Source organism: Corylus avellana, chromosome ca2, assembly GCF_901000735.1.
Source record: "Corylus avellana chromosome ca2, CavTom2PMs-1.0".
NCBI lineage: Eukaryota > Viridiplantae > Streptophyta > Magnoliopsida > Fagales > Betulaceae > Corylus > Corylus avellana.
In genome coordinates this window covers 40,754,519-40,765,717 of record NC_081542.1, presented here as the reverse complement: position 1 = coordinate 40,765,717, position 11,199 = coordinate 40,754,519, and the positions used below count along the sequence as shown (strand labels likewise).

Genomic DNA, 11,199 nt, shown 5'->3' with positions numbered 1-11,199 from the left:
ATCACCCCCAAAAAGTTAAGATGATAAAAAATAGAAAATTTAATTAATATTTAACATACAAATTCCAAAAGGTTATCTTTCATTAATTTATAATATTATCATATAATATTAAGGTTAGGTAAGGGATATTTTTTACCATGGAGCTGCCCAATTTCCCACGTTGAATCATAGGTTTGGATACCACTTTTGAGAAATTTAACATTGAAAATTTTATATATCATATCAATATATTATATCACCTTAAACTCAACTTTCAGCCACCTATGCATATAAATACACTGAAACAACCTTAAGAAAACAACTTTTAAGAAGCACGATCCATTAAGTTTCCTATGTTCGCTTGGAAGCATTATTCTATAAGGCATCAGGCTTCAGATACATTAATCCTAAAATTCACACACACACACAGATATATATATATATATATATATATATATATATATATATATTGGTTAATTATTTTAATCTTAAGGATAAAGCTCAATAACGGATTTCATCCCATAGGAGGCAACTATATTGTAGTGGGTGCAGCCAACCTTGAAGAAGAGCTTCTCCCATTCTTTCTTGTCCCTCTCTTTTCCAGTGAACAGAACCATCATGAGCGTGTCAAAGAAGGGCTTCGTTTTAGTAATATCATCTTCATCCATCTCCTCATTTATCACCACGTCGATGATTATTACCTTTCCTCCCTTACCTTTGCTTGTAATCGCCTCTTTGAATCTCTTCAGAATGTTCACTCATTCCTCATCGCTCAAATCATGCAAAATCCACTGCCATATATATATATATATATAATCATCATTAAATTTCAGATGAATAATACTTGAATTTTAATCTAATGATAATTTTAAAAGCCATATCAGCTTTAAGAAGATAAAAAAATAGTACCTAGTATTACTCTAATTTTGTTTCCAATTCTGCATTCCTTGTTTTCTCATAAACAAACCATTCTCCATTGAAAACACCTCCACTAATTCATACTGATTCCACGTACTGTCAACACAACAGTCTTCTTCACTAAGAAAAAACCTAGTCCAGCAATTTCCATTTGCATAGATGCTCCAACTTCATTACAGGACGAACACAGAAAACAGAAGACACTGATGCTAGAGATGGATCATTGACCAACCCAAAAATAAAAATTATTTAGCTCGTCATCAAATATAAGAGCATCAACGCCTCAACAAGATATAAATAATACAAATGAAGAGCTAATAAGATGACTGAACTACCTACCTGCCGGCATTACATTTGTACATTTTATGCAATTGCTGTGATACAAGCAGATAAAAGAAGGCATATTAGATTTGCCCAAATCTAACGAATTGCCCATCCAATCTAAGAACATCAAAAAGCAAAGTAAGGAGATTAATCAAAATTCTGAAACGCACAAATAACTGAATAAGAATGTGCTCCAACCCAATTGCTACTTGGGATTCTAAATAAGCTTCCATGCCTATTAACAGATTCTTCAACAGGAACGACAAAAGTAAAATTCAAAAGATTTAAAACAAAAGGAAGCAACCCTTAAATTTCCATTGGGCAAGTCAATACAATACATCCAAGCTTGAACTACAATCTTGGCAGTGAGCAAAGAAGGCAACATAATCTAACATAGGCCATAAAATCAAACACATGCGGAGCTGGATATCCTTTCCCAAAGGCTTGATTTTCACTGGGTGCCCTTCCCAAACACTTGCACATCCCTCTGTTCGTATCTATACAAAATTCCTTTCAATTTAAGCACGCTCACCCCTGATTCTCCTAGCGAGCTGGATATCCTTTGGCATTATGGTGACCCGCTTGGCGTGGATGGCGCAAAGGTTGGTGTCCTCGAAGAGTCCCACCAGGTACGCCTCCGCCGCCTCTTGGAGCGCCGCCACGGCCGAGCTCTGGAACCGAAGGTCGGTCTTGAAGTCTTGGGCGATCTCACGGACCAGGCGCTGGAAAGGGAGTTTTCGGATCAGGAGCTCCGTACTCTTCTGGTACTTTCGGATCTCACGGAGAGCCACGGTCCCGGGGCGGAACCTGTGGGGCTTCTTCACTCCGCCGGTGGCCGGAGCCGACTTCCTAGCAGCCTTTGTGGCCAGTTGCTTCCTCGGAGCCTTGCCTCCGGTGGACTTGCGAGCAGTCTGCTTGGTACGAGCCATTGGAGAGCTAGGGTATCAGAAACGGTAAACGAAGGTTTTCAGAGATTGGTTTGTGTGATGGAAAGGAGCTTTGGAGGGAGGGAATTTATGGACTAGAAGTTTCAAAATGAGGAGAGCGAAGAGGGAGATCTTGGCCGTTGATTCATTTTGGTGTTATGGACGGTCGTTGTAGATTGTGGATGCCGATCGATGACGTGGCTGGGTTGTTCTTTGTGACAGGCTGTTCTATCGAGCTTAACCGTCGATTCAGACTGTTATCGACGGTTGTACTTTGATTGGGTGTGCTGAACGAGAAATTGCGGATCGATGACCTGGCAGTTTAGTTAGATGTGTAGAGGATTTTACTGGGCGGGGTTTTGAAACATGTGGAGTGATGGTGGCCATTGAATTTTGTGCTATCGACGGCTTCAGTTGAGTTGGAGAAAGGCACACGGATCCGTGACCTGGCGCCGGTCTTCATGCTGCTACAATTGTTTTCGTTCAATTTCCTGTGTTGAACATTATCTTTCTCAAATACTAATTATAAAGTTATAAAGTTTAGAAGGCTATGCAACATTAATACGAAGATAGAAATTTCACTCCAAATTTTTCATTTTTATTTTTTAGGGTTTTGTTTTTTAATTTTTTGTAATTTCTTTTTTAAGTACATGTGGCATTTGTAAGTGACAATATTTGTGATAGAAGTACTAAGTTAGTCTTTTTCCGTAAGTCATGTACCATTTTTGATAAGATTTGAAACTGGGAAACGCTAGATGTTCTTTAGTATTCTTCTGGTATTCTCCTACTGTGATGTAGCTTTTAAAATTACCAATAAATTGAAAGTTAATAATAATAACCTCAAATTCAACGATAATTTTAAAAATCACATCACAGTTAAAAAGACATCAGAAAAACACTACAAGAACACCTAGTATTTTCCTTTGAAACAATAAAACTCATGTTTAATATATATATATATAAATCTATGTACTAAAAAGGCAATTAACCCTATAATAAAAGCCTCTTCCTCTTCATCTTCAACTCATTATTCTGGTGGGGTTGAGCGTGAGATCTCATTGCTTAAAAATACACCCAAGTCGCTGCCCCAAGCCATATTTGATAAATATTGATAATTCTCTAATTGAGTATTAAAATAGAAAAATTCATTAGATAATGAATTATTGATTCTAAGCCATTACGGTCTTTTTTTTAAAAAAAAATCAAACATTGACCTAGATATCTATCATAATCACTCATTCCTCAAGCTTCCATTAAAAATGAGTGATTATGATTGAGAGAATTATAGTATTGTATAATTCTAATGGTAGTAATGATCTGGTTATCTTAGAGTTGCTACCATGAAGATTGGGGTATATTTGTTAACGTGATTTGAAGATATTTTATTATTTTTTTGTTTGAAAAGGTATTTTATGCGACATGCGAATGAAAACTATTTTTATATTTTTAGGTGTGTCTTGTTGTTGGGTCAACTCGTTCGAGCCCATCTTAGGGCCCACGTTTACGGGACCCAAGCTAGACCCACAAGAGTCTAGACCCCAAGAAGGGCCAACACGATATAATAGGCACACAACTATAATGAAAATACTATCTCTTTAAAAGGTCACTCTCTCTTAGTCTCCCTAAAATATTGGACTAACTGTCAAAGTAGCCCGGTGGGTCTCTAAGCCTTGTGTGTTCTTGAGTCGGAGCCTCGCAGGCCAACATAAGAAGGAAGACAATACTATAAGAAGATGTCGAGCAAGATTTGTAGTCGGGATATTTTGGGCACTAACCCTTGTATTTTGGGTTTTCTTTTTCTTTGTCAACATTTTTGTTTCAATAACAAAAAATAAAAAAATTTAACAAATTAGTAGTGTACATCTTTGATTTATATTATCAAAATATTATTTACATATAAAAGATGCTAAAATCTTTAAAATGTACCATTAACATTTCATATTCACACGGAGAATAACTCCAATGAGCTCGTGATCTGAACGAAATGTTTTGCACCATCTAATAAAAAGCAGACACATTAACTTGAAATACAAAAAAATAATACTACATTGAGAATAACTTCTATGAGGTCTTGGCACAAACCAAGACATTTGTGCCCACCAATAAGAGGTTGACACCTCAACTTAAAACAAGATAACAAAATGAGAACAAAACACCGGATTAAAAAACTCATCATCTACCATTTACATTAACAACCCATCACGCCGCTGCCACCGCCCAATTGGATGCCAGACGCCATTACCCATGCCGGTAAATTATCCATCTGGCCGAATTGGCCACCCCCTTGGGCCAAGGGGGTGTTTGAGGGTGGTTTTAGCCACCCCCATGGCCAAAGGGGGTGGCTGGTTAAAGGGCCAATTTTTTTTTTTTTTTTTTTAAATAAAAAATAAAAAATTTAATTAGGTGGCCACAGGTGTCGAATTTTAATTGGTCCACATATCAGTGACGTGGACTTCTGTTAAGTCAACTAACGGGGCCAATGGATGGAAGAACCAATTTGATACTTATCAAAACTACAGGTATCTCCTGTGATACAGATCAAAACTTAAGGAAAAAAAAATAAAGTGTTCAAACCCTAAAGGGTTTTTAGTGTTTAACCCTTAAAATAATAGCATATATGCAATAATATGCTGTAGTATAAGAGCATTCCCACTAGACTCCCTATAAGGGAGACTGTTCCCTAAGTTTATGAAATATGTCCAAAAAATTGCAAAAAAGGTCCCACAGCAAACTCCCTAAATGAACCCTAAACATTAGGATTGCTACAGTATAACCCAATGTTTTAGGTTCCACTATTGCAATTCTTATGATTATTAAAATATAAAAAAATGATTCTCTCTCCTCTCACAATTTTCTCTCATCTCTCCTCTCATGTATATAATATAATTAAAAAAATATATTTTAATAATATAGGGAATGTCAGAATGATTAAGGAAAACTATTGAGATGTATTTTGATATAGGGAAGCAAAAAGTAGTTTGTATACTTAAATATAAGAAAAATGAGGAAGAAACTGCTGGGAATGCTCTAAGCAATGATCAAGATTGAATCTAAAAGTTGGCTTATTTTGAGAAGCTTTTAATAGGAAAGAGAAAATGAAAAAAGATTTTAAGAGATTCAATCTTAATCGTTGCTTACACTACAACATACATACTGTTATTTTAATAACAACATGTAAACCGGATGCCATTTACCTATCCTAAAAAAGTGTGAAGTAAACATATTCTAAGAATCTAATTCATGTAAACATAGCTTAACAACCCCATTTCTCAAATTAACGCCCTCTTCCTTTTCCTTTGACCTTTGGCGCTCGCAGCCTCCTCTGCCCTCTTCCTCAAGAAACCCGACCTCTGATCCAGTCCAACCTACAATACCAACATTGACCACAACCCTCTTTATATCCACCAATTTTGAGCATTTCTAACCTCGCATTTCCTTTGTTCAAATAGGCCAAAGATCAAGCACTTGGTGCTCACTAATAATTAAAACTAGTCGTAATGGTACTCCCGCTATTGAAGCTAGGGACGTTGGCCTTGAAGACTCTCAGTAAACCCTTGGCTAGCAGGCTAAAGCAACAGGCTAAGTTTCACCCCAGGTTCCGCCAATTGATCATCGACATGGCCCAGGTACTAAACCCCGCGATCTCATACTTTTACCTGATGCAAACACATTTCTGATCTCATTTTGATGACATGGGTGTTGATGTTGATCAGTAACCCAATGGAATATCATAGTAGACATGAATAAATTGTGGACATAAAGCCATAAGCCATTGTTCATTTTGTTGTGTAGAAACTTTGAATGAAAACTTGTACATATTATACCACTATATATAGTTGGTGCAAAGACCCAGAGTGGCCTTTGGACCACCTTCTAGGGAGGAGCTCTACAAAAAATAAAGGGGGTTAGAAAGGCTCACTGGTGGAATTCGGTGAGGCCACTCCGACACCCAAGTTAGCAAATGCATGAAAGAACGAACTCTAACGGTTTTTGGCTAAGGGTTGGATTGCATACCTGATAAGCGGTGCTGGACTCCTTATTTAGGTTGCATCCCTCTCGGGTTTTGAGGGGTTTCTGCTAAAAGTTGGTTTCCTGACATTGAGATTCCCCCCTCAATTCGTTAGAGATGGTGTGGCATTCAGTTAGCTGAGCTAGCATAGGGGGGATTGTCTGTTTGATGGCGTCCTTTTGGTGAGGGTGTGCCCATATTTTGATGATTTGCTGGGCTCATGGCCATCGGTATGGCGATATGCTGGGCCCTCAAGAGCTGGCTGTCCTTTGCCTTGCTAGGAGTCAGCTGGGCGTGTTCATATATTTCTTGTTCTGCTTGTGTTTAATTATCTTGGAAGCTTCTGTTTTCTGAATCAGTTTGTGAAAATTTCTAGTGTACATATGCTACACAGGTGATATTCACAAACATCTAATTGTTCCATAGTTGATTGTTTATGTATTAGTTGTATACATTTCTGGACACTAGAATGTTTTATTCTTAATGCTGATAATTGGAACCAGGCAAACCATAGGTTCACAACACAAATCCAGAGACGCATATATGGCCATGCAACAGATGTTGAGATTCGCCCTTTGAATGAAGAAAAAGCTGTTCAGGCTGCTGCAGATCTTATTGGGGAACTCTTCGTATTCTCGGTATCATTTATTTACTTGTTTGCATAATTTTTCAAAGCTGATTTGCCTTCAAGGATGACTCAAGTAAGAACTTGGATCTGACTAAGAAGTATTTTTGTTTTATTGTGTACAATTAAATCCAATTTAGAGACTTAATTCTATGTAGGTTGATTAGGTTTATGAGATATAATGCGATCCTGAATAGGTTGATTCTAAAGCAGTGAGAGGATTGACTGGAAGTGAGATATCTAATTCCTATATCAAAACGTAGCACAAGTTAGATCTGAGCAAACTCTATACTGTTGGCTTGAAATTTCATTGACTTTTGATGCTTTTGCTTTCTTTCTTTGTATTACCCTTGAAAATGAGGTTTGGGCATGGGAATGTCAATAATGAAGTAGCTTGTGCTCACAGGACGCACTAGGGATACTACTAATCAGATGGGTAAAAGTGCCTAGTAGGACTTGATCTCACCACATTAGGCAATTGGGTGAGACAATTATATGGCTGAACCACAAGGCCAGTGTTAATGGCATTCTGAGTTGACTTGTCTAGCTTATGAGAAACAAGTCCATGAGTTTGTTATTGCTGACTTGATTTCCCTGTAGGCAATAGCCTTAAACCTGACTATTGAGGAAAAAAAAAATACTCCACTGTTTTTGTGTTAATCGTGGTTGTGTTTAATATAAGAGAAATACTAGTGCTTAGATGAGAACAACAAAGCTATGATATGTGTCAACTAATATTCCAACTGCGTACGGAATTTTCTTTGTCAACAATATATAACCAGTATAAGATGATATTTGCTTGTTATTTGCATACCATAAAATATATATATATATCCAAATTACAATATGTGGATGCTTTTCCTTTTTTGTTAACATGAATTGCAGTCACTACTTATTTATTCATTCTTGAACTGAACCCGAATCGGACTCCAATTTTTCCCCATCAACAGCCAAATTATATTTTTGATGCCTATAATTAATAGTACACCAGAAGTTGTGTACTCTCTTGTGTCACTCTTGGACATTGAGAATATGTATTGCAACACAAACATAGTTAGATCAACACCTAAAAGTTGAATAATTGTTTGGTGAGCACTTAACCATTGTTACTGCCTACAATTTCGTGAGCATACGACTGTAGAGCATTTCTACCCTCCTTAGGTTGTATCTGACCATTGGGAATGCAACCCCATACTTCGATGTATTGTCTGTAATTTATGGAGAGTAGCTTTATAGTTTGTACCAAGGGGATGAGGATCTAAGTTATCTGATACACATACATATACATGCATATTATAAATACACACACACACACAAATTACATGCTTATTGCCCTAAAAACTAATTTTATGTGAATAGATCCTTATGTGATCACTCAGCCAAATTTCTATATATACAAGGTTGCAGGAGCTGCAGTGATCTTTGAGGTGCAAAGAAGTTCTAGATCAGAAGCCAGAAAGGAGGAATTACGCAAGCAAGAATTTGAGGTGATATTGATACTTAAACCCTTGTGTTTATTCCTTTGGTTCCATGAGATATCTGGAGTTCTTTTGATAGACAGTCATGCATCAAAAGGAAAAAAAAATCTTGACAAACACAAATTTCTTGAAATGTCGTTAAATATGTCTAGTTGAGCTCTGGATACCTTATACGCTATGGTTGAATAACAAACATTAGTAAATATTTAAACCTCCACTTTTCTTCCTATTTCCTCTTCTTTTTGTAAATGATCTATTTTCTTCAACTTAAATTATCAAGGCGAAGTAATGGAACTAAACAAAAGTTATCCAATTCTCCTCAATTATCAGGGAGTTGGACCTCACAGCAGGTCTTTGTTTTAATGGTCTGTTGCTGCCATCATTTTTCGCAAGGGGGGGGAGGTGGGGGGGGGGTGGGCGATCATGGTCATGTAGTAATTTTATTTTGTCACAAGTTAATAGTATGGCACTGACACAATATATAATAACTATAGTGACAGATAAGCTGGACATTCTACCTTCACTATTTAAGCCCAAGTGAAAGTGTCCATAGACTGATATGTGAATATCATCTTGCAAACCTAAGAAACACTTTTTATAGAAGCAGCTGTACTGAGGTTGTGATAAATTAATATTAATAAAACTTCATGATTGTATAAATAAGTGTTTCTAATGTACAATAATATGACTTTTTAGTCTTCTCAGTCTTTCAGACGGAATCAGTTCCTATATTCCCCACTAATTCTAACGTACCCATCATTAATCACACTTCTTCTCTTGCTCTAAGAATGTACAAAGTTTTGAGATAATGAATCTCCTTTTTAAGAGTTTCCTGGGGGATGCTTAAATCAGAACCCCTCTTTGAATTGTTGCAAGAATTTTTTTTTTTTTTTATGGATTGACCTGAATTAAGCTACCATATTTAATGGTGTTGTGTTGGTGAAGACAATGATCTGAAGGCAGATATTGCATTGGTTATTACCACCCTGAGTCGGGGGAAGATACATGACATAACTCAATTGTTAAAGAAGATGGCATTGTGATTTTCTTTTTCCCTTCATTTTTGTGGTGAAATGTTAAGAAAATAGTGAATAATAGTCATACAGACACCATTTTATGACCACTGTTCCTTTTGTGGTTCTCAGAAAGATGAGTATAAATTTTTTTAGTGCACCTAATTCACAGGCCTCTTTATTCACTTTTTACTAGGCAATGAGGCAAAGAGACGAAGAGTTAGCAAGAGAAGTGGAACTTCTTAAGCAAAAACTTGAGGAACTGGAGCAGCTTGCCAAGGGACGAGGACTGGGTGGTCTTTTCAACATCAGGCACACTAATATAGAAACTGGAAAGGCAGCCAAACCAGCTTGATCTAAGCACAAGAATATTCTTCAAGTAAATTTCATTTTTGTAACAAAATTTCTAATTTATCAAACTAGTTCCCTCTCATGAGGGGAAAGCATTTTTGTTGACCTTCTTCCCATTCTTTTGACCTTGGGGTCATCTTTTCAGATTGAGTTTTGGCTTCACCTAACCCCATTTGTAAATGTATACTATCAAAACTCAAAAAATGGGGTTGTTTGTATTGCTGGAAAATAAAATGAAACAAAGGAATATAAAATGGTTATCTCTTAAGATATGTACAGTTTGAGTGATACATTATTTGTATCAGATACTGCCAGCAGAGGTGCATCACTTTTCCCCTGGAAATCGGCACTCCCCTTTCTCTCTTTCTTCTCACACAAACACAATACTAGCATGATGCACACATGCATGTATGTTTACTGATGTGGAGAGATACTGTAATCATTTAATGGACCATCATGATGGTAGGTATTTTACAAAAGCAGCACAAAATTAGCCCCAAGACAGTAACTTCGGTGAGAAGGGGGATAGTGTGGAGGCTCGTGTGGCCCACAAGCGGGAGGAGGGAAACCTCCTCTCCCAGAACAAACTGTATAAGGCGGAGGGAAAACCTCTCACCAAGGAGGAGGGACAAGTCTCTAGAAATTTAAAGTAGAAACAAAGAGCAAGACTTTTACATGACAAAAGAACTTGACTAGACTCTGAGCTGTTTCAGCACATGGGATTGTGAGAGAATTCCAATCCCACCCCACAAGTCACAAAAATCAGTACAAACTATTCATGCTATATTCATGAACAATCTACCTCTATAGGATGTCACGAGGATTTTATTTTAGAGTTATATCCTGTTTTCTTAAATAAACGAGTAATGCTAAAATGAAGACTCATTTTTTTTTTTTGTAACATTTAAAATCACAATTAAATAGACATATTGTATGCGTAATTCCAAACCCAGAAGTCAAAAATCAATGCGCAAACGGTTTATGAACAATTCGATTCGTTTAAGGCCTTAATTCTAAATCTTCATTATTTAACCCCAAGTGAAAAGTGAGGCACTTACGTAGACTGATACGTTAAGAACACATTACAAACCTAAAAGAAGCACTTTTTAGAGGGGGTGTACGGATTTTTGTGATAGATTTAATAATGTAAATGAAACTTGATGATCAGATCAAAAAAAGGGTTATTAAAATATCATGATATGACTTTTTAGACCTTTCGGCCTTTCATAGGGAATCAGTTCCTATATTCTCCACTACTTTCAGCATACTCATTATTAATTACACTCAAATTTCTCTAAGAATGCAGAAAGTTTTGTGATAATGGATCTTCTTCTTTTTTAAAAAGCTTGCTTTACCACCCTGAGTCATGGAAGATAAATAACTGATTTTCTGTGTTTTTAAAGCATTTTCTCTTCATTTTTTCAGCTCATTTGATCATCAAAGGTTCAAAAATATTGGAGGTTTTCTTTTGTATGGCTTGAAAGTAAAATGCAATAAGGAATGCAGAAGGGCTGTCGATTGAGATATTTGAAGTCATATATCATTAGGAATTGGATGAGATGTCTATAGTTGGGCA

General features: G+C 36.7%; 2 protein-coding genes across 2 annotated transcripts in view; one reads left to right on the top strand and one right to left on the bottom strand.

Annotated features, from left to right (window-relative positions):
• The window catches only part of LOC132169794 (uncharacterized), a 6,492-nt gene extending 4,282 nt beyond the window's left edge, over positions 1-2,210 (bottom strand). The window contains exons 1-2 of the mRNA XM_059580760.1: positions 1,748-2,210; positions 1,330-1,456 (exon numbers count right to left, since the gene is read on the bottom strand). Coding sequence (XP_059436743.1) covers positions 1,330-1,456; positions 1,748-2,150 — 530 coding nt within the window. The 5' untranslated portion in view covers positions 2,151-2,210. The remainder of the gene's footprint in view (positions 1-1,329; positions 1,457-1,747) is intronic.
• A 3,203-nt stretch (positions 2,211-5,413) lies between these two features.
• Positions 5,414-9,887, top strand: LOC132171198 (OPA3-like protein). Its single transcript, XM_059582454.1, has 4 exons — positions 5,414-5,773; positions 6,660-6,794; positions 8,182-8,268; positions 9,469-9,887. The coding sequence occupies exons 1-4, from the start codon at positions 5,645-5,647 to the stop codon at positions 9,625-9,627; spliced, it is 510 nt and encodes a 169-aa protein (XP_059438437.1). The 5' UTR covers positions 5,414-5,644; the 3' UTR covers positions 9,628-9,887.
• The last annotated feature ends 1,312 nt before the right edge of the window (positions 9,888-11,199 follow it).